Genomic DNA, 25198 nt, shown 5'->3' with positions numbered 1-25198 from the left:
TGATGCTCAACAGGATCTCACGTTTATTGAGAAGTGATTAATGGTAAAAAGAAAGGCAATGCCCTTTCCTCATTGGCTGAACAAACTGAAGAAACATTCACTTCACGTTTTACAGTATTTTTCTCTTTCCAAAATGCATTTCTGTAAACAAGTTTTACCACTGTTCTTAGCTGTGAAATCAAATTAATCCTGACTTAATCAGTATAATGTACAAGAACAGAACATTTCTTAGGACTCCTAGTATTTTACTTTGAGTAACAAAGGGTAAGAGAAAATGAACCACCCTTAAAGACATAACCTTGGGTAACACTGTTAAATTCTCCAAGACAAAAATTCTTCATAAAAATGTTCTTCTAGTTCGGAAGGGAAAAACCAAATTCCCAGGTGTTCTCCAAGTGCAAATGTCAAAATGGGGGGAGGAAAGGGTTTAAAAATTAGAGAAAACTGTATGCACTTACGGACTTTAAAATCCGAAAAACATAGTAAAAAGACAAAAAAAAAAAAAAAAAAAAAAAAAAAAAGCATTATGCTCTGAAATCACAACCAAAGCCAAAATAAAAAGGGACATTTTTCACCTAAACTATCTAGAGGGATTTTTTGTTTAGTTTTTTCTTTTTCTTTTTTTTTCATTTTCCAGTTAAGTCCTATGTCTTTTGTGAAATTCCAATACTTAAACTGCAAGTCTTCAATCGTCTCTGAAGTCAATGAAATTAAGAAAAAAGTCCTAATTCTCTTGAAGGTCATTTTTTTCCTCTTAGGATACGCAGATGCAACAGTTGCTGCAGTCTGAAGAACTGCCCTTTATTTTCCACGACCTTGACGTTCCTAGAGGTTAAAAAAAAATTGAAATGGTTAAAATTTGAATATGTTTAAGAATTAAAACTTCATAGAATAACTCAATAGAAATTTAATTTGTGCTATACAGAGTATTATCTACCAATAAAAATCTTCACTTCTTATATTTTAAATGAAAGTAGTAACATTCAAGCATCACAATAAACACAAAATTATTTTTCTTTGACTTTAAAATTTCTTACATGATTTGTTTTCCTATTATAGTTGGTTTAGGCTAGTACTTGTCAATCCCTACAAATATGGGACTAATGGAAATAACTCAAACATCCATCTACAGCCTGAAGAAGGGAGGCAGCATACACACACACACACACACACACACACCACATACAGTATAGTATACTTTAAAAACTAAAAACAAAAACACACCTAACAGTACTAGAGTCATCCCATACTAGTCTCAGAGCCCTAGACATATTCATAAGCCTCAATTTTCGTTTTTGTAAAGTGAGGATACGTATCTCAGAGGGCTGTAGGAGAATTAATGAGCTGACATATAGAATAGAAAGCTCTTAGTCCACAGCAGGAAAGAAAATTATCCTCTTCCCCTAGAGAGTTTAAAATACACACAGAGATGGATTTTGAAAACTGACTGCAATACCTAAGAATTCCCTGAAATAAATCTAAATGCTCATTTCTTATTAAGAATCATTCTTTACAAGCCTTTCATAAATGTATCCTAAGCAGCTTTCCATTTCACACTAGCTCATATATTAGAATTTTTAAATATATGACTTAATCCACATGCCTTTTAAAAGCAAAAGCCTTAACTGGTTAGGAGCACAGCCTGAACTTGATTCCTCAATCTACTTGAGTAGGATCACTTGCTGCCCTTTACTTACACTGTGCTAACTATGGTTCTGAAGTTACATATGATTCCTACTAAAAAGAACAGTGACTAGCATTTAGGGACTTCCACGCTCCTGTACATAATAATGATCTTTGTAATTACCCCACAAAGACTATTACTGACCAAGGTTTACCTAGTCACCTAACCAAATAAGAACCAAGATTCAAACCTAGGGCTACATGGCTCTTTTTCTATACCATGTTATTGCAAATATTTATGTAAAAGTCAACCAAGTTAAGTGAGGCTTTGTGAACTGAGTATCCTATAACTAAATTACTCCATGGATATAAAAACAGTAAACTATTTATTCAGAAAGAACAATCATCTTTTTGTGATGTCCCACTTCAAGTCTCTGGAATTCAGGGATGAACTCAACATACCAACATACAAGATGTGGGGTATTGTTTTTTTTAAGTAAGCCATTTTGAAATTTCAAATTTAATAAATTTAATAATTCACCCATACACTATCTCTGACATCAAACTCAATTCAAGAATAGAAACTCAGTTCAACATAAGAGATCTCAAAAATTTTAATGTTCTTGGGCCTGCAGTACTTTTTCTTTCTTTTTGGTCTTTCTATATATTCTCCCAAAGTTTTGATGATGAATATATTGTTCATAATAGAAAAACTGCAATTTAAAAAGATCTCTACAGTTGACCAAAGTCAAGCTTTCAAGAGTACCTTGGATCTCCTATCAATTTTAAATTCACATACCTGGGTTTTGTCTTCACAGTTTGGATGGGCAGCATTTATTTAACTTCTCTTCTATTACTGATCAAAATCTGCCTTTGGCTTCAGGAAATCTGGACTCTTTGATGTGTTTCTTGATTAACTTTCTCATTCCTATGCTTTTATTATTCTTTAAGCCATAAATGTCTATCCTTCTGTCCTTCAAGGTACAGTTCAAAACCCATTCCTACTTTGAGACTTCCTTAACCCCTGCAGCTTTCAATGTCCTTCTCAATCTGCATCCACAACTGGAAATTAATTGTACCATCTTGTTTCATGTAAAATTAGTCCAACTCAATCAAAAGCTCCCAGAAAGCAAAGAACAGGTCTTCAATTAACCTCACTCACAAACTGCTTAAGCAATGGATAGCAGGCTACAATTGACTTTTAAATAAAATTCTGGTTCTCATCACAAGAAAAAAAATTGTAACTGTGTTAGGTGATAGATGTTAACTAAAGTTACTGTGGTAACCATTTCTCAATATATACATATATCAAACCATTATGCTGCATGCTTAAAACTAATACAATGTTATATGTTAATTGTATCTCAATAAAACTAGAAAAATATTCTGCCTATTATCTCTTATTTAATGTAATATAATCCTAATACAAATTTAGCCCCAAATTGTACCAACAAATTAGAAAACCTAGACTTTGCCAAATCCATTTTGCCTAAGAAACAGGCTTATATGTAGTTCATCAGCATGGTTACTAAAAGCCATTTAGAGTAATCAGAAGAAATTCAGAACAGCAATGTGTAGTTGCACTTACTGCATCAACTCATTTTTCAAACACAAAATTTGCTCTTCTTTATAATGTGCTACCAAGTCTCACCAATACGTGTTCAGTATTACCTCAAACGTAAAACCATTTCTGAATCTTAAATACACAACGATGCCAAGAAGGCAAGTACAAAACCTGTGTCCTAATGGAAAGCTATATGCCAGGTTTATTTTAAGTTATGCAAATTACATAAAAATGGCATTATCTACCTTTAATCTCCTGCTCAACATCAAGAAAACATCACATTGGAACAATTCAGCAAGCTGACTAAATTGCTCTATTTCCAAATACAGTCGAGTCCCCACTTATCCTCAAGGGATATGTTCCAAGACCCCCAATGGATGCCTGAAACCACAGATAGTACCAAACCCTACAAATGCTATGTATTTTCCTATACATGGGTATACCTTTTCACTTAAAGGAAGCACTTGACAGCTTCTCTTTGACATGTCTGAATTGACAGCATCACTATTCTTGCGCTTTCAAACCATTATTAAGTAAAGGGTGACTTGAACACAAGCTCTGTGATACCACTACAGGTGATCTTATAACCAAATGGCTACTAAGTGATGTGTGGGGGAGTGCACGTGCGCACACACTGGGGTGTTAGCATACACGTGTGGATACTGGACGAAGGGATGATTCACATGCCTGCCAGGATGGAGCAGGATGGAGCGTGAGTTTTCATCACGCTACTCAGAACAGCAGCACCCAATTTGAAACTTATGAATTGTTTATTTCTGGAATTTTTCCATTTAATATTTTTGGACCATGACTCACGGCAGTTAACTGAAACCATGGAAAGCGAAATCATGGATAAGAGGGGACCACTGTACAGTACTGATGTATACACAAAAAGTAAGCTTATACAGTTATAAATAATAAAGATGACATTCATCTTCTCGGAGATTATAGATACTTACGCATTCAAATCATCCTATCTTACTTAAAAAGTAAAATAAATGAATTTAGCACTAATTAAAAAAAACTAAATGATTCACAAGATTTTAAATACTAGGGATTGAATACAAGATTTAAATGCAAGATTTAAATTAGTTTTTAAACGTTTTCATTTTAAAAAATATAGATTGGAAACAGGAATCAGTAAGATCCTGCTTGAAGGGCCTCCCACTGCCCAAATCTATGACAAGTGGAGCATTACACAGCCTTAATGATAAATGAACTACTATCATAGTAACATCTGAAATATTAATAAGAATTAGCAATTAATGCTAAAACTAAAGGGTGAAAATCTGATGAGGAACAAGGCATTTATATAGTCTCAAACTATTCTTATTAAAAGGAAAATAGTAGCTTTATAGTGAAGAACCTGCTGAACACCTTAAACAAGTGACCCAAGTTAACATTACCAATAATGGCATAAACTTCCTCATGTGATGCACTGAGGACACAAAGTCACGTATGTGTAGTATTCGTGCCAGAGAAGCATGTTCTGAATATACCTAATGAGAAAAACTTAGACAAACTGAGGGACATTAAACAAAAATAAATAGCATATACTATTCAGAAATGTCAATGTCAAAATCAAAACAAAACAGGGTAGGGTGTGGGTATATGTGTGTATCCGCTGCAGATTAAGAAACTAAAAAGACAAGAAAACTAAAGATCCTCTACCGGAACCTAGATCACAAAAAAAAAAAAAAAAAAATTGCTATAAAGGAACACTAAGACTACTGCTAAAATATGAATAAAATCTGCAGGTTACATAATAGTATTGTCATTGTTAATTTCCTAACTTTAATAATTGCAATGTGATTATAAGTGCATGTTCTTAGGAACTACACAGCAAAATAGGAGAAAGGGGCATGATGTCTGGAATTTACTCTCAAATGGTTCAGGAAAAAATTACGTACGTTTCCAAAAAGGATGATAAACCAAATCTGGCAAAATATTACACTGGTAAATATGGGTGAAGAGTATATGGAAGTTCTTTGTACTATTCTTGAAATTTCTCTAAGTTTCAAATTACTTCAAGATAAAAAGTTAATAAAATGGGAAGGGGTGACAGTTTTCAGTTATTTCTTTTGCAAAAATTAGCTGCATTTAAGTTTTGTTTAACAATTCTTAAAACCTTGAAATGTTTTTATTTCCTCAGACGTATACTGAAAGTCATCAAATACAAGAGTATTTTAGCAACAAAGAAAACAAAGTCTGCCTAGCAGCTTTTTACAAGTCCTTTAGAGTGAGAAAAGTTAATTCAGAATGTTCTAACACAAGGACCATTCTTTTTAACCACTTCTGGACATTAAAACCTTCTAGGTTTCTGTGAAAGACTTCCCTTATAGGCAAGTTTTCTTTCACTTTTGTGACTATTTCCTATTACCACTGGGAAAAATTCCACTAAATGCCTTGACAATTTATGGTCAAAGGGCTTCACTTGTAGGTCAGCTGTATTTATTGACATTTCTAATCAACCAGTCCTACCCTGGCAATATTTAGTAAAGAAAAGGCAAGGGGCGGAAGGAGATGTTTCTAGCCTTCAATATATGGTCCTTCGCTTAAATAACTAGAGGTAAAACTCACACTACTCATCCACCCCACTTCAGCCCCTCCCCACTTTACATCTATGATTATAAAATAAAAAATTTCCGTCTCTAGAGGAAATATCCTAAAAGCCACAAGGTGGCAATGTTACTTAAAGTCTGAACATTTGAAATCTCTGTAATACATATATAATTGACCATTGAACAACACGGGTTAGGGACACTGACCCCCCTCCGCCCCGAATACAGGCGAAAATCAACATATAACTTTTGACTCCCCCAAAATTTAAACAGCCGACTGTTGACTCCCATAACATAAATAGCCAGTTAACACATTATTTTGAATGTTACATATATATTACATACTGTAGTCTTACAGTAAATTGGAGAAAACATTAAAATCATAAAAGAAAATACATTTACTGTACATTTTTTAAAATCTATGTATAAATGGACGTGTGTAGTTCAAACCCATGTTGTTCAAGGGTCACCTGTAGTAGATACCTGCTTATCTGCTCTCTATTTAGCTTAATATCCTTTCTCATTTCTACTACCAACCCTTTCCTTCCACTTTTAAGTGGGCCATAAAACACAACCGAAGCATATTTATTTGTTGGGTATAATTTTATTAACTTTAAAATCTGATAAATGTTTATTCCCCCAGTTAAATCTACTTAATATGGCCCTCAACTAATTTGTCCTATGTCCCCCCCTTGATAGAAAAGAACACAAATTTCTGTACCTCTGGTTAAAATGAGAATTCTTAGACAGGTTAACATGAAAAAAATGTGATTATATATTAAAATCACTTTCATTGCTTTCTATGGCTTATCAATCTTTACAGTTTCTGATATGTGAATAAGAGTTAAATGAGGCTAATGGCAGCAAGAATGACTTATATGTAATATTCTGCCTTCCAGAGACAAAGGAACAAAAATATTTTTCATCAGTTCTCCAATTTAAAGCAAGTCTGTAATATTTTATTAAAACAATTTAAAGCAGGGCTGTAATATTTTATTAAAACTATCTTCTATCTTCACAAACACTTAAGAATTTTTCCAGGTGCAGAAATGGACATTTAGTTGTAATGAATTTGTGGGAACTGAAATAGGAGCACCGATATAAAGTAAATGCATTAACTAATAACCTTTCCTGCCATCAAATTCTTTATCAAAATTGTTAATTAGGGGCTGGCCCGGTGGCTCAGGTGGTTGGAGAACAGTGCTCCTACCGCCGAGGTGACGGGTTTGATTCCCACCTGGGCCAGTAAACTGCGCCCTCTACAGCTAAGATTGTGAACAACAGCTCTCCCTGGAGCTGGGCCAGAGGTTGGCGTGAGCTGCCGCGGGCTACTGAGTGCAAGGCTCATAATACCAGCATGGGCCAGGGAGCTGTGTCCTACGCAACTAGACTGAGAAACACCGGCTTGAACTGGAGTGGGGGCGGGAGGCGGAAGAAGGGGGGAAAAAAACTGTTAATTAGTGGCTGAACTATATACATTTCACCAAAAGGGTCAGAAGTAAAAAGCCTGGATAAACACTATTTTCAGTCCTTGAATAATAAATCTGACTAGCAACAGAACAAGGGATAAGATAAACAGAAATGTTAACATTTTTCAGCTTAACTAAAAGTAACATTAGAAAACACTAGGCTCCAAACCAAATGAAATGGTTTGACAGGTTCGACTATTCTCCGGATCACTCCTTGGTTCTCCAGTAAGAACTACATTTGAACCGAAACTAATTTCACAACAAAACCAATTTCTCAAAACACTTCAGAACATGTTATAATTAAACAAATACGGTATGTAATAGCTTGTCAAATCCCCTCTACTCCCACAATAAGTATACTCTGCATTTATACCTTCTTTCAGTCTATTCCAAGGGTTGGATCCAAAAATAGAAAACCAGTAGCACTATTAAGTACCATGAAAGTTACTGAAGAATTTGATTACTCCAAGTAAACAAAGGTGTGTGTAAATTTATGTGTACACATGCATATATAAGCCTGACATTATGGATCACATTCATAAAAGACCTGTATGTAAACACTTCATTTATATATACATTTGATCTTCCTAACAACCTGATACGGTATTTTCCTTATTTTTAAAAAATACTAAGGCTCAGAGTTTATGTGCTCAAATCAGTAATAGTAGCAGATATGACACCAGATCTTGTTCTAGAGTCCCAGCCTTTCCACTACTATACATATGGTATGTTAACAAGACCACAGAACCTAGGATTCATGCTCTATTTATAATATCAACCTAATACCTATGTATCTAAATATTTTAAAGGCCCATCGATGTAATATACTTAATAGAATCCCTTCCCACATCCCAAAAACTGACTACCTTTAAAAATCAGCCTTCAACATCTTAGTCTGGGCAACTTCAGGATAGCTAGTGGCAATTAAAATCTTATAGCTTAAAATTACCTAACAACTCTAAAAAATTAGTGTGCCCACAAAAAGGAAGGTGCAATAAAATGTAAAACTTAAAACATTAAAGCCTCTTAGAAGTAGCCATAATACCTCTAAAGAGTAGGTTATAACATGAAGTTACATGTTATTAGGCAAAAGACACTGCCACCTTTTAACGGACAAAAAGCATAGGCAATTCACCAGAGGCTCCTAATACTGATAGCTGATGAAAAATGGGCAAACTACTCAAAAGACCCTTTTAGCCTGAAGATAGGCCAGAGTGCTGAAAGGTACAGCCCAGCCCGGCTTATCAGACACATGTAAATTATAACATTGTTTCTAAAGATGAAGTCTTGAAACTAGCAGGTAATGGGGTTTGGCGGAAGCAAGATTACAGTACTAAGTAAGAAAACGTCAGAAAGCAAACTCGCAGGAAAATGAGCATGAGGAACGTGAGGTGGGGGGCACTCAAAACACTGACTAATGACATACATAATCCAGGGGTTCTCAAACTTTAAATACAAGAAAATCACCTACAGACCTGATAGAATGCAGATTCCAGAGCCTCACCTCCAAAGAGGCTCATTCAATAGGCAAGGGAGGACAAGAATCAGTGTACGTATTCCCATATGGTAACTTGTGCAAACAGAGAAACTTCTCTTCAATCACTTCTAATCCTGTAAGAAATACCTAGGGAGCTTACTAAATAAAATTTCTAGTTTAGTTAAGTCTGAAGGCAGAGCCTAGTTATCGGTATTTTTATAAATACTTTCCAGATGACTCAGTTTGTTTTCAATCTTTTTTTTTTTTTTTTTGGCGGGGGGAGAGTTTATACAATGAAGCTCTCACCCAGGTCCACCCTGCTCTTCTCCCCATCCCTTTGCCGGCTTATGGACTCCATGTAAAGTAACGTGTCGTAAATGACTGAATTACCCAAGAACTTGTCTGGGTTCTAGTTCTAGCTATGCCACTAAAAGTAAGGTAATCTTGCAGTTTATGTACAAAATGAGAGTGGGGTATACTTAAATCTTCCCGCTTAATTTTATAACATTATCCAGAAACATTTTTGTTCCCCCTTATTCCTGCTGCCTGTCATTAACAGCAACTTTCACAAGGTTAGGTAGAGTAGATCCAATTCACTCCATTTTCATGCTCCTGATGAGAGACAATTAAACCTGAGTGCTTAAATAAAAGTTGAAATTTCAATTATGCTCTCCTCACAGACCCACAAAGAGGTGACTGCTACTGGCATCAATAGGTAATAGAACATTATTGTTAGCTATTTTGAATAAATGTGAAGGTGCAGCAAGGTATAAGAACAAAGCTTTGGGGCAAAAGAAATTCTAGCTCTTCTACAACGTAGCTAAGTGTCTTCAGAAAGTTATTTCTCTTTGAATCTCAGTTCCCTACCTGTAAAATGGAGATAATCTTAACTATTCTACAGGATTATTGTAAGGGATTAAAGATATGAAAAGTGCCTAATATGTAGATGTCAAAAAAATGACTAAGAATGGGTAAATACTTCAGTAAGGGGAAGAGTAGGATAAAACACTATACAGAATATAAACGTATAAACCACTTGTGTAGGTGAAGATGAGAAAGAAAAATGTCAAAAGGAATGGCTCTCTCAGAGTAGAGGAATTATGGGTGATTTTTCTTTTTTTCCTACACATAATTTGGTTATACTTTACAATGAAAAACAAGTGCAAAGGTAACATTTGAAAATAGTAATATAAAATTTGCACAGTGCAAACTTTTTACATGCAAACACTTTAAAAGTTCTGTATGCTTATCCACATTGATTACCAAAAAAGTTCACACGAAGCCAAAACTTATGTCTACCTTTTCTAAATGGCTTCATGATTACACAAGTGATATGGCCAAATTTTTAACTTCAACATATGCAGAGGAGTACTAATTATTCCATAAGAACCACTAGATATTACAGTAGCAGTAAGAGCAAATAAATTAGAAAGAAAAGAAACTGCTTGCCTCTTCCCTTTCCCCTCCATATCCAACAATTCAAACTTGGAGGTTAGCCATTTTCCTCCTTCATCTTTCCACTATTTTTTCCCATCCATCCTTCCAGACCCTACTCAAATCCAGTCTTCCAGACAAAAATGTCTTTATTCTAGTCATAACTGGTCTTGTTATGCTTTTCTTCTGCACTTGGTCTCATACTGTAAAATTAGCACTTTAATATACTACACTGTCCTATACTGTCCCATTTATATCATCTCATTACTTGATATCTTCTCCCTGTGGTTAACTGGAGTTAAATCAGTTCAATGAGGGCTTATTGAGCAAGCATCAAAAATGATTAGGGCGCTATATGTTGAACTAATTGTTATAAGCAGAAGAATTTGGTTTGGGAAGGTGGCAGCAGCATGCATATTTAAACTGAATTACCTGTTTCTGTGGAGGAGAAAGGCAGAAACGATGATCTATGCTACCACACTCAGAGCCGTTTTCCTCGCTCACGTATAGACTTGCAGGATTCAATGGTAGAGATTGTTTTGTTTGCCCTAATTCAGGGAACAGCGCTTTTTCTCTGAATGAAACTCCTAAGCAGCTGCAGGTAACAGTTCCTTGCCATACTGTCTCTTAAACCAGGGCAGTCAAAGCCAGCTAGGTACCCTCTCCATCTCCTGTGAGATGTATGTCTGCCTCATCCCCTTCTCCCTCCAGACTAAATAAACCAAACACACCTAGATGAGATGCTGAAGCTGCAGAATCCTTATAGTTCTTCAATTTCAAGACTCCCACACCAACTTCCATCCAACATTCCTGCTTTAAAAAACTCATGTCATCCAATGAGTTCCAAATTACTCGTATGCTTCATAGAAAGATGCTTGGGGAATCTCCCAGGAGAAGGAAGCTAAGCATGTAAAGTTAGACATTCCTGGGGGTTCTGTTTAAGGTTTTGTTTGGAAACAGGAGGGGGAGGGGTAATTCCACTGCAAGATTGAAAACTGTTAGCCATATCTGTTAGCCATATCAAAAACAGAATACTGCCATTTTTAATACTCAATTGTACTTCAGACATTTCTATATGGTCTAATTTACCAAAACAGCCCATACTAACTAAATAAAAGCTGGTGTTACTTCATTAAATCTCTTTAAGGCTTGTAACAGACAGCTTGAAAGACTTTGTGGGTAGGGAGAGCTGGAATAATAGAATCAACAAATGCAGTCTGTTAAATGTGTCAAGACTAAAACCTTCAAACTCCTAAGAACAAAGCACTCTGATGTTACTTTTATTCAACAGATAGCCGGTTGGCATTTGCAGTCATCATGTGCTACCTATCTGCAGTCTCTGAATAAACTGATTATACCTCACTGCTTGAAATTCTAATTCAAGATATAACCCTTTTCCGGGCATCTGGTTAGCTCAGTTGGTTAGAGCCCAGTGCGCTTAACAAGGTTGCCAGTTCGATCCCCACATGGGCCACTGTGAGCTGCGCCCTCCACAACTAGATTGAAACAACTGCTTGACTTGGAGCTGGTGGGTCCTGGAAAAACACCCTTAAAAAATTTTAAAAAAGAAAAGATATAACCCTTTTCTTGTTCACTTTCTAAAACTCAGACTATTCCATCTCAATCTGTTTCACTTGCTCTCTCTTTAACCCATGCTTTAAATTTTGTTATTTCTAGGGGTTCTTTCTTTGGCCCTCTTTTCTCACTGCATGTTGGCTCTAGAACCACACTGCCAAAGTAGGAACAGCTCTGCTTTCTTAGCTTGTGAGACTTTGCAACGTTATTTACTCCTTTCTGTGCTTCAGTGACTTCATCTGTAAAACTGAGCTAGTTGTACCTACCTCACAATTTGTACCTAACCTCACAATGATACGAGAATTATGAAAACACGTATGTTTTCAGAACAGCTGTGTACTGACAATATACAAAGTGTTCAATATAATTTCAGCCATTATTACCAATATTCTTGAATAATTTAAACTCTTTCATGCCTTTGCCTATACTGAGGGCTGAAAACTCCCACATTTCTATCAACAGATCTCTCTCCTGAACTCCAGATCCTACACTCAGCTTATTGTCCCACAAGTACCCCAAACACTATTTCCAAAAGCCAACACATCTCCAAACCCTAACCCTGACCTGCTGTGCATCCCATATTAATTTTTTTTTAATAACTAGTCGGCAAACACATCTAACACATTCTTCAAATCCAACTTCCCCATCTCCATCATCTTGGTTCATGCTCTCAATTGTCTTTTTCTCCCAGACTAGCCTCTCACTTAATCTTTGAGTCACTTACACCTATCTCTCTTAATTTAAATAGACAAGTTTAGATAAATTGCTAACCTGAGTTTCCCTTTCCCTATCTGCAAATATGGGAGGAGATTGCTTCCCAGGGTTGGTGTGGGGATTAAAGTCTGTGAAAGAACCTACCAAAGTCAATGCTCAGTATTTCATCCTTCCTGTCCTCCAAACTGTCACTCCACATAACTACTACCCTTCCTCCACAATCCAACTAAAATTAAATAGGATAAAATCCAAAGTCCTGCATAAACTGGGCCCAACCAACCTGTTCAGTTTTATCATTTACCATTCTTTTCCACATTAAACTTCTCATTATTCTGAAAACATAACCTAAGCATTCACAAGACATTCTGTCTCTTCCTAGAACGCCCTTCTCCCCACTTTTCTGGGTTTGGAGGCTAGAAAGACTGTGGCTCTTTGGCTGTAGTTCCAACATATTTGTTAAGACAAAAGTGAAAAAACAAAGACATGTCAGAACTTCACTGGTTCGTCAAGTGATTTGAGGAACTTCTTTGCAAAACTGGGTAATTTAAAATTTCCTCAAATTTTTGTGTTAATTCAAAACATATCAGAGGTACAAACATGACACGCTTAAGTTGAACTGCATTAACATTTTTTTCCATCACTTTAAGTCTAGAAAAGTAACTCAAGTCCTGATTTGTATATCCCATTTGCCAATTTCCATTGTGTAAACATGGCTGATTTCAAATACCAATGTGGTATCACTGAATGTGGCATTGAGATGTATAAATAGCACAGTATTATATATTGATACAATAGGTGTAAATAACATCAAGAGGGATGAATCTGAATATTTATTATGGTTCAGTGGTAATAACAATGGTATTTTAAGTTTATGTAGTTTAATTTTAATTCATATTACAAGCTGTAATTTATAATGTAATTTAATGTAACACCTTTTAATACAATGTATTTAAGTTTATATAATTTGTTTCATAATGACTTTTTAACAACCAGCTTGCTAACATTCTTGAAAGCTAAACAGTTGGCTCACAATTAGCCAGATCCGGCACATCTTTGGACTTACACTGAAATACCAACTCCACCATTTATTAGCTATGAGACCTTGTATAAGTAACCTCTTTGCACTTGCTTCCTCATCTGTAATATGAGAATGATATATTAGATGAGATAGCTTACTTTTATGTGCACTATGTGCCAAGCACTTACATGCTGAGCACTGTGCTATCATTTGAGTACTTATTACTCATTCTATTTGACATAGTTCAAATGTTATTCCGCCATAAAGCCTTCCTTAATTTCCCCAAAGTTATCACTCTTCTCCAGAAAGCCAAAACATTTCTTCATTCTTCTATTACAACTGTTATACCATATCCATTCTGTTGTCCTCTTAACAACACTGGTCCTAAGGCAAGGATGGTGCCTTGTTTATCTGTTCTATCTGGCAATCAACAAAAACATTTTTTGAAAAATGGATACAAAAGCATGATTCAAAGAGATCCAAATTCAGTGCCATCTATTCTCTTCTAGTCCTCCTTTAATGCAGAAAGGCATTATTTTATCATCCACAAAGCAAGGAAGGTGATGAGTAATACAAATAGAATTTCCTCAACCCTTTTGGCAGATGGACAAGGAAATTCATCTGCAAGACAGTAGTAGACAGAGAAAGCCTTAGAATTTTACATAAAGTTCAGGTTTGCCATCCCAATTAAAACAGGATATCCACTAGCTAGTTGTGAAGAGGAAATTTAAAACAGCAGTGGAGCAGGGAAATGTTAAATGGAAAGGAACAATACCCATGGTTATTTATTTCCTAAGGACTTAATAAGAAGAAAACAATATATTTGGCTAAAGTGATGTTTTCTTCCTCTCTGACTTTTGTTATCACTAAAACTTGGCTATTTTTAAATTTTTCTAAAGTTGAAAATGGAGCCATGGTGATTACTTCGAATATTTCTCAACAAGGGGCAAAATGCCCAAATTAAAGGGTTATGAGGGGGAAAAAAATGGTTGTGAGGAAAAAATATACTTCTTTATAAAGAGAAACATTACTTGTGCCAACACTATAGAAAAACTGGATTTTAGAAAAAGAAAACATTTCTCTTCAATAATCATGCCTGTGTTCCTTTAATGAACAAGTCTTTAGTAAATTCTAGGTTACAATTTTTTTCACTAATACTTAACGCAGTACATATATTAAAAAATAAACAAACAAAAAAACAATAATCACCCACATACCTAATCTGTAGTAAGATTCATTGGAAATCCACTAATTCTTTCTGCCTTCATGTCCTTCTAGCCTCAAGTTCTTTATTTTTTATATGTCATAAGTATTTAGGTACTAAATTATTGAACAGAAACAATAACCTTCCAAAAAAGAGCTGTTTAGTAGCATCACTTCCTCTTCCACGAACTTCAAATGTTATCTTGGACCAGCTAACCCTCTCTTATCCTTGGTGTCTCTGATTTAGATTATCCTATGTATGAATCTTCCCTACAACACTGTCTAATAAAAGATCTTTTAGAAACCCTGTGACTAACAACTCCATTTTTAGAAAGTTCTCCCTTTCACTTACAAAAATCTTCCTCCCTATAACCTCTACCCATTGGTTCCAGTGCTCTTTGGCATAGAGAATAAACCTACCAGTTTTAAAAGCATTTGATAACAGCTATCATATTCCCCTTCCAAATCATCTCTTCTAAGCTAAACATTCTGCCAAACACTAAGGCACATTATGATGAGAAATAACGGTAACATATTATGAAACACTGGGAAGAAGTGAGCTGTATGTATTCACAAATATATCTATTATTACCACACACTTGTTCATCTTCCTTGCAAAGGTTACATCAAGGAGCTCCTCCATCCTTATTCAAATTAGACTCGAATAATTTTTTTAAAGCCAACTTTGTACCTGTCTTAATAGATTTTCTATATCAAAGTAACTGCATAAACATTTCATTCAACTCCTTTTTACTAATTTAATCTCCAAACTTTCCTCTTGAGAAATTCATTCCACAAATACCAATTAGACTTGCTCTTAAACTATACAGGAATTCCTCTTCCAAGTTATCTATACAGTGTTACAGATTTGGGCTGTTCTGAACCTATGTTCACGCTTCCCAAAATATATCTATCTTCTCTACATCTGTCAAGATTCAGCTCAGAGATCCCTTCTTCCAGGACTCTTCTATGACCAATCCACCCACAGACCAGGCTGGGGTTAGGCAATCTTCAAGCTTCCCAATTGGCATCCTGTACATACCTTGAGAATACACTTTTCTGTTTTGCGCTGTTACCTGTCACTAGAGTAAGGATCCCTGATAATACACTCCTGGTTTCTCTGTAGTGTCTAGCACACAGTAAAGCTGTTCAAAGAAAAGATAAAAAGCTTCATCTCATTCCTTAAACAGCACAATAAAATTTAAGTATGTCCAAGTCACCATTTTTAAGTTGTCTGCTTGAAAATAGGAATTAATTTTAGAGGTACTGAAATCCTGCAATTCTATGATTATCAGGTGGGTACTAGACTTAGCAGGGGATCACTTCCTAAGTTAAACAAATGTCTAACCACTACGTTGTACACCTGAAACCTAATATAGTACCGAATGTCAGCTGTAATTGAAAAAATTAAAAAAAAAAGAAATCCTGCTATTCTCACCTAACAGAAATGAAATTTTTAAAAATATACACCTTGAGCTGTTGTCACTATAATCACATCGTCTCTAGATGTCTATCTCTACTCGCCCATTAGCTTTCCTATTATTCAAAAAATTCATTTACCCAAGTGCCTGAGTATAACACTGGCCTAGGCTTTAAGAGACTTACGCAGTTCTTAGTCCCCTCTACTATTCTTTTTACCTATAGTCAAAAGGCTAGAAATACAAGACAAAAACTAAACCAACTATTATGAGGTTTATTTAAAAACATTATCGTTAATGCAGGACTATTACAAATAATGCAGACTATTCCAAAGTTGAGACTGAATTAGACCATGTGACAGAACAAGTCAGTAATAATACTAGGCAAAAATGGCTGTAATGCTGCTTCAGTGTTTCTGCCAAGATACGTGCCCAGTATCAGAACTTTGCAATAGCTGTGACATTATTTTCAGGATGAAGTTTAAGTATTTCCCTACTTACTGAGTTACCATGCCCATCTGGCACGAAGATGTTTTGCAATCTTGTAAATAATACAAAGGTACACACACCCAACCTAAGGGACTCTATTGCCTCAATAAGCTACACATCAGCCCCATTCTCATGAAACTTGTTTTGTCTTGGAAGCCTAACAAAGCGTGGAAGAACAGTTTACAGTCAGTTATGTAAGGATGTTAAGGATAACAGTGGGCAACGGAGTAAGGCAATACTGACTGAAATGGTAACTGGGTTTAGAAGTAATCACAGGGACCTTTCTGAAACCCCAGCAAGTTCTTCTCACAGAAGGGTAAACTAAAAAGTAATCTGACACAAGTATAATTGAAGCTTTTATTTTTTTTTTCTTGGTGGTTTGTTCACTTGCCAGAGAACAATTAGGATACTTATTCAAAGGTCTTTATGGAATGGTTTTAAGGAAGATCCATTAGTTAGCTTAACAAAGACCCTAAACCTTACTACATTCACTCTGAAAACATCACAAGACTGGCCAATTCCAACATATGAATCTTATACCTACTTAAGAAGTTAAAATTATCATTCACTGAACCACTCAAGTGAATTTAATACAACACATACTTGATTAAAAGTTTACATAAATTAACAGTCCTCAGATTTGCTACTTCTTCAAATTTGCTACTTCGTTTTTATTATTATGTGTGTGTGTGACTTAAAACAATACAAATTTATTCTGTTACAGTTCTGGAGGCCAGAAGTCTTAAATGTTTCACTGGGCTTAAGCCAAAGTTTCAGCAGGGCTGGATGCCTCTGGAGCTCTATGGGAAATCCATTTCCTTGCTTTCTAGCTTGTATAGTAGGCCACCTACACTTTGATTTATGATCCCTTTCTCACATCACTCCAACCTCTTGCTTTCACTGTCTCATCTCCTACTTCTTCGTTTGACCTTCTTGCCTATCTGGGCTACTCTGTTTTTAAACCAGTTTCCCCACTGGTGTGGCCGGTTAGCTCAGTTGGTTAGAGCGTGGTGCTACGTTCCCGCATAGGCCACTGTGAGCTGTGCCCACCTTTAAAAAAAAGTTTCCTCACTGGCTCTAACACGTATCAGTTTATCTCAGCATCTATGCTATGCATTCCTAAAAATATTCCTGTCTTTGTCATCCTGCTTTTAATCACAAGATGTAGGACAGAACTTTGCAGATGAAAGGAAGCAGATTCATAGTATGAGATGGATATTATGCATGTTTCAAGTGGTTAAACTAAGCACCTGGATGCCCTCCATACACATTAAAAATCTGTCATGCCACTACATGGTCATGGCCCCCTTCCTTGCACCTCTAGAAACAGGAGCTTCTGAATGCATCTTTAGAGCCTTTCAGCTATCTGGCAAAAATAACCAGTAAACTATCTTTTTCTACAAGATTATGGCAGATTTTAAGTTAAAACTTTGGAGAAGGGAAGAGGAGAGTTTAAAGGACTAAAAAGGAGAATGTTTCTGACAGCTAACATTTCCCCAGCACTTTGAGCATCATTGACAAGTGTATCTCCATTTCTTATTTGTGTGTACACACTAGAGTATCAGATAGCAACCATCCTGCTTTAGTTGGACAACTATGCACCTCTGATTGTTATAGAGGTGGAGAATCTACCAGAGTCCTCCTCCCACTGCTCAAAGGATTCAGTTTTTATAGACATAACAAGTGCCTCAGATCCTACATCAAATATATAAGGTCCCTATGAATTCACGACAAATTTAAGGAAAATACATTTACATAAGCTTGTTAGGTTGCTTTTTATTTTATATTTAAGGCTAACCACTCAGGATTCTCAATCATTTTATAGAGATCTTTTTAAAAATTTTCCTCCTTGCCCATAATCTTTTCACCCACTTCCTATATTTAAATATGTCTAAGTTCTAGATAATATTAATATATGATCTGCCTCAACCAGTAGTTTATCACTTCCTTTTGGTCCTAAAGTTTACATTCACTCAATACACAGGGACCAGGCATTACCAACTCTTTCAAATAAACTCAACTCTTTAGTTTGGACCTAAACCATCACTCTGCCCACATTCCCACTTGTTACAAAGGAAACAAGAGAAAGTGACTGTTCAGGAATACAAAATATTAAAGGCAAGAGGTCAGCTTTTCCTGATTAGCTGTTTTCCAAGTTTTATATAATAAACATTAACTTTTCCAACGGGGAAAGGATTTTGAAAAAAGTAAGAACACTACTAAGGAGAGAAACAAGAAAGTAAGTTCTAAGAAACATCCCCTTGACATTGCCAGTTGTCAGCAGGCAGGCTGAAGGGCAATGTCAAGGCTTGATGACACACCAACTCTTGAAAAAAACCACAGTACCCCTTAGGCCAAGTTAATTCCAACAGAACTTTTATCTTTTTTTCTGCCTTATTACAGACTCAATCTTTTCCTACTTTAATTTCCATGATTCTATTACATCAATCATTCGCTTTGCATTTCTTTTAAACTCATTCTTCAACCCTTTCTGCATCATATAAATTCAGTTTCTCAACACTTTCTGTTTTCAAGCCCAAATATCTGTCCTCCATTAATGTTCCCACATTCCTTCACACTAAGGTTCAAATAGTACGACCAATTATACTTCCATAAAGGCTTGAACTGTTAAGTGATACTTGTGTTATTTACAGAGCTTTTATTAACAGTCAATATAATACCTTCTCCTGTTCTCTCTAGTCCTTCTCCTTCCCTAAAAGTCTTAAGAATGGTAAGCTGGTTACCTTTTTAACACTTTCTTCTTCCTCTTGGCGTTTCTCATAGTGTGAGAAGTCATCAAAAATGGAAGTGGTGTGCTTGTAGCTGGCTATGATTTTCAACACCTGCTTAGCTTTTTCCAGAGGCACTTCCTGAGTGTCCCTGGAGTTGGTCACTGGTTTATTCTCGTTGTTCTCTAGGCGAATGTGTCGCAGCTGGCTATTGGGAACGTCCTTCACAAAAATCCACCTGACATCAAAACGACCCTTCCATTTGTCCTGGGACCACACACCTGCACATGTGTTGTAGTCCACAGCAGATTTCATTTCCGCAACGCCACAGAAGTGTCCACTGCCGTTGACACTGAAAAGTAAGTAAACGGGGCCTTTCCCGTTCATGGAGCGATAAGCAGCATCCAGTCTCTTGTTACCATGCTCTGTGCTGCACCAGATATTATACTTAATGGAACGGTGGATATCGTCCTCAGAGTAGCTCTTAATGATGAAAACCCGGCCATGTTTCAGATTCCAGTCAAAATCCTTGGGGTTATAGTTATTAATGGACCGTAGCTTCTCCAACACTGGGTGAGGTTCTGAAGGAGTAGATCCAGACCCGGCCTGAGACTGTCCTACTCCATTACCATCCACCCCATTATGACCAAACCCACTGCCACGGTTCCGAGGTGCTACCCAGCGTGTTGGCTGAGCTGCCTGTTGCTGGACTGAGAGCTGGGCAGGCTGTGGTGGAGGTGGGGGCAACGGCTGTGTCTGTTGCCCTACTGATGCCTGAGCCACTGGTGGGCTATTGTTAGCCTGCTGACCTACAGGCTGGGGAGACCCCTGGGTTGGCTGCTGACCTATATTCTGAACCAAAGCCTGTGAGGGGGCTTTTGCAACAGGACCCTTGTTATCCCAAGTTCCAATATCCATGTTATGCTTTATTGGGGGTGGTGGAAGACTTGACCCTGCAATGCCATTCTTGGTCTTCAACTTAGGTTGCTGTTTTGCAGGCTTGCTAGCAATATCAGCCCAAGAAGCTGGTTTTGGAGGAGCAATGGTAGCTGGGGGCAAACTATTAGAGGCCACAATGTTACTAGTAATGGATCCACTACCAACAGCAGAGCCTACAACTTTAGGAACATTGCTTGCAACTTCTGTGCTACCCAACTTCAGTGCTGCCATCCCTTGGTCTATAGTATTCATGCCAGGAGCTTTATTGAGGGTCTCGCTGGCAAAAGCTGACTGTCCATCAATCATGGCTCCACCTAAGGAGCTAGGTGCATAAGCATAATTGCTACTATATCCAGAGCTCTGAGTAGACTGTCCCTGAGAACTGTTATTTCCCCAAGCTGAGAAGTCAATCCCACTGGGAAAGAAATTAAAACCATGCTGACCAAGAAATGGAGTGCTACCAAGGGCTCCTGGTTGTCCAAACATTGCATCTGGTAGGAAGTGAGGCTCTCCGTTGCTCAGCTGTCCATAAGAAGTTAGATATGGCATGGCTGTGTCGCCCCCAGTAGACCAAGCAGCTTCACCCAAAGAATAGGAGAAGCCAATCGAGGGACTGTAGTAACTGGGTAAGTAGGAATCTGACATGGCAGTATATGCATTATTCTGTGGAAGAAAAAAAAAGGGGGGCAAATCAAAACTAAACACAAAAATGATCAGGACATTTACTCTCCCAATTATTTACATAATTCAAATATTTCCACTATTACCATAAAAAAAGTAACCATTTCAGATATTCTCTTCCCATAAACTTGCTATTTTTGTATTGTTAGATATTTTGGTTTAATAATTGAAACGTTTAAAATTAAACTGGCTTACAGTGAATATAGGCCTTAACTCTAGCACTATAATTCAGTAAAGGGAAAACCCCAGATCTCACCAACAGTTAAGTATTGCTCTATATATAGAAAGTGTTGAGATGATGCTTTTATTCAAATCAGTATCTCTGGATGTGAGTGGGAATTCTGGCACAACAAAGGAGCGTTCAAAAGTTTCCTACTAAAACTACACTATAACAGATAAAACAAAAAGAACTGGAAATTTCAAGTTCTATCCCAAAAATCTGTGCAGCCATTCCTCAATCAAACCAAAAGGCAAGGTTCACTATACCTAGTTTACAGTGGCAGCCTCTTGGCAAGCTACCTGGGAACATCAACAGATGTCACTATTAAATTATAACTTAGAAAGGAAATATAGAGTAGCTTCCAGAGCATTTAAAACTAGAAAAATGTTACTACCTGTTCTGCTTCTCCTATAAAATTAATGGCTGTAAGCTGAAATGCACACCTAATCTTTTCATTAAAAACAGGAGCGTAATTCCAAAGACACTATACAGTCCATCATCTTTTAAAAAGGAACCATCCTGAACAACCAGAAATATAAACTTACATGCATTAAAAGACAGGTTACACTGCAAAAACCTAAATCATTTATCCGAGTTTGTGCTGAAAGTATTTTCACTTCTTTTTTATGAATCCTATAGTTCACATAATAGTCCTTTAAATAAGCTAGAGGTACCTAAAATTGATCTCTATAGATGTAGATACAGCTCAACTCAAAAGTCAACAATACTTTACCCTGACTTCAAAGTAGCTCTTGAACATAAGAATCCATTAACTAGTCAAAATAGGGAGTTTTGCTCTTAAGATATCTGGAAGACCATAACTACATTAGGCCTTCGGTTTGTATTACCACCAGTAGTATTTCTCCCTAGTCACTAAAACACATCTCTTCAAAAGTAAATGTTTCCACTAATGTGGTTTGATAAAATGGTAGTGCTTCTCTCTGCCAACTTAAATTTTCCTTAAAAACAAAAACAAACAAACAAAAAAAACTCTTTTCATACGTAGACCTCTCAACAGTGTTTCTCGAAGATAGTGTTCATATTTTAATAAACCCAAACCCATTATGTATAAGAAATTCAGTCTATATAAATCAATGGATTAAGCCTGAAAGATTATTCCAACATAAGGCAATGAAAAATTGGTTAAAAAAATAAATGAATTACTCTTGACAACAAACTACAATGGACAAAGATTCTCAGGCTGTCTATTCAACCAAGATTTATATTTTCCCCAATATTTTTTAAATAAAGACATTTCAATTTAGCTTGAGAAAGAAAAAAAACAAATGCACTTAATATCACAGGTTATGCCATTATATAGCTGAATGCTTACATCTGAACTGGCAGGTTCCCACATGCCCCTGAGCTCAAAAATCTGAATTACACAATGCTTCACAAGAACTACCTACAATTATATTTCCAAATGCTCCCACTCTCCCTGTTATAATTACGTAAGCAAACTACTTCAATAGCAGGAACCTATTAATAGTTCATTCCTCTACTTCCTCTCCTACTTTTCCTGATTAACTGGTTGTCTTCTGCAAAAACTTTTCCAATCACTTGCTTAAGTGGTTTCTATACATTCAAAGCAGAAATTTTTACGTAAGAAATCTAAAACTTTTATGTAAGAATTGGGTCCAAATATGGGCATACGCTAATATGTCAAGTTATTCTAGACTATTAACACATACAGCATCTGTTCAGAATTTATATAAATGTTCCATAAGCTTCTTTTAGGATATTTTGGATGAGTTATTGCCAATTTTCCTTCTGATTTATTAGTCTGGGGAGTTATACTTAATTGCTACAACTTTGTGACTATCTTTGGTACCCAAGATATTTATACAAAAGAACTATAAAGTTTCTATGTGCAAGGATCACGTACCTGGATGCAACTAATGTTCACATCAGAAGACAAATTACACTGCAAAAACCTCAATCATTCTTGATCTTAGTTCGTGCTGAGAAGTATTTTATCTTCCCTTAACTTGATTCTGTAAATACTATAGCTCCCTTAAGTGAGACTCCAGAGATATACAAAGTTGGTCTCTACTGATGCAGATACAGCTGTACTCGAAAATGTGAGTACCTAACTCCAAAATAGTTCTGCTAATCTAAAAACCACTTACTAGTGGCCACAGAAAAGGAAGACTATTCAGTTCAGGTGATTTTATATTAGTTTTTCCCATCACAAATGAATCCAATTTTCCAAACAGAAAAGGTTTCAGGGGTGAAAATTCAGAATGTTTAACACTGGAAAGTATTAAGTTTTGCACTGTATATTCTTGGTAAGGAGGAAGAATTACTCAAACAGATGTTACTGTTAGTACGTTGTAAAATGTCACCAGGACTAGTCTCAGTACAATATATTTGCTGACAAGAGAGATGGAAATTTTAATGATCTATGACATTTGTAACAACTTTTTAATATTAAGAAAGTCACCCCCGGAAAACGAGCTTTATCGATAAAGCAGAGAAAGAACAATGGTATACACCCTTTGACCAGGTATGTAAATGGTTAACTACTCACGGGCCTTGCCTGTGGACCCAAGTAAGGTTCAAAATCGTCATCATTTAATCCATCCTTTTGATGTACAGATCCATTTTGTACTAAAGGGAAAAAAATTCAAATTAGGAGTGCCTCAATCGTACAATCTCCCTCCCAAACTAATCAAATATAGCCTAACCAGGGAAAAACCTTACTAAATAGAGCAATTAAGTTTGAATCTCAAAAGGATAAAGATGAGAGTGACTGCTTAACAATATTCGTCAGTGAAAGTCTCCCTCCACCCAGAGCAAGTTGATCTAAAAAGGTCATTTTATTGGCTCCTCTAGATTTCAATGTCCTCCCGCTTCCCCTCCCCCGTCACATGTGAGTACTTCCAGAGTGTGATCCACGAGGATGAAAAACAAAGGCCTTCTAAGACCTACAGGAAACTAAGGACCTGAGTGAGACATTTCAAAACCGAATCCACCCCCACCCTTAATGAATTACTCCTTGTTCGCTAAAAAGCTGTTAGCCAGCTGCAAGAACACACCGAAAGAGTCGAATACTTAAGTATGAGGCACCTGCGAACTAAGCGGCTTGGGAAAGGTCCTCGCCCAGGGGCGCTTCCCGGAGACCCCGCCCCCACTACTCCGGGTCCCCCTCCCAGCCCGGGGCCACCGGCGGAGCTGGGCTCACCTTTGTTTCCTTGACCTTTTGGTCTCTGCGGGCGAAGGAAACGTCGCCGAGCAGCAAGTTGTCCGAGGAAGAAATGGAAAAGGAAAGACAAATTAAAGCCGGGCCCGAGAAGGAAATAAAGGAGCAGGCCTGAGGGGAGGCGTCAGGAATGGTGGTGAGGGGGAGGCAGGAAAACACGCTAGGCCGGGGGGCCCGCGGGGAAAAAGCGGACGACGCGCCAGAAGCAAAGCCAGGGGGCCAGGGATTCAAGGAAGGGAAAGGGAACAAGGAAGAAAAATGAGGCCCGCTGAGGAGGGAACGCGGCGCAGCCAGTGAGAGCCGAGGCCCAGGGAGAAGCGGGAAGAGCGGGCTGAGGGCGAGGCGCAGGGCGCGGCCGGCCTGTGAGGCCCGAAACCCGGCCCGCGAGAGGCGCCGCCTCGGCTCGGCCAGACCGGGGGCGGCGGGCCCGGGCCTAGTCAGGCTCCCTCTCGCCTCACACAATGGCCGAGGCATGAGGGCCGGGCCTGTACCTGCTCCAGGAGGCTGCTGGCCGACATGGCTCTCGGATCCTCACGGGTGGCGACGGCGGCAGACTCTCCTCAGGGTGGCGGCGACGGATGAGCCCCGGCGGCGGGAGCAGGCGGCGCAGCGGCGGCTTTTGTCCCTGACACTCGGGGGCCTCGGCGGACGCAGCGGAGACACAGCGCGCGGCTCGGGCTCCGGCTCCGACTCGGCGACGCTCTAGCCCGAGAGCTCAACGCCCGTCTCTATGATTTTACGCGCGCGCCCGCCCCTCGCAGCCGAAATAAGGGCGCCGCGCGGCGGAGGCGGACGGCGAGCGCAGCGCGACGCTGACTCTCATATTCACTCACCCACGCGGAAGGAGCCGGGCGCGCAGCACCTCGGGAAGGACCAGGCGGG

The 25198-nt window shown here is 37.8% G+C and overlaps 1 protein-coding gene across 1 annotated transcript; it reads right to left on the bottom strand.

The window, feature by feature from the left end:
* Positions 1 to 25198, bottom strand: YTHDF2 (YTH N6-methyladenosine RNA binding protein F2). The gene is made up of 5 exons (XM_033114206.1): positions 24808 to 25198; positions 24299 to 24323; positions 23645 to 23724; positions 19290 to 20876; positions 1 to 825 (listed from the first exon to the last, which is right to left on the bottom strand). Exons 1-5 carry the CDS (start codon positions 24832 to 24834, stop codon positions 802 to 804), a joined length of 1743 nt encoding a protein of 580 aa, XP_032970097.1. The 5' UTR covers positions 24835 to 25198; the 3' UTR covers positions 1 to 801.

The sequence above is a fragment of the Rhinolophus ferrumequinum genome, chromosome 9, assembly GCF_004115265.2.
Source record: "Rhinolophus ferrumequinum isolate MPI-CBG mRhiFer1 chromosome 9, mRhiFer1_v1.p, whole genome shotgun sequence".
NCBI classification, from domain to species: Eukaryota; Metazoa; Chordata; class Mammalia; order Chiroptera; family Rhinolophidae; genus Rhinolophus; species Rhinolophus ferrumequinum.
The sequence above is the reverse complement of the archived record's forward strand: the minus strand, read 5'-3'. Positions and strand labels throughout refer to the sequence as shown.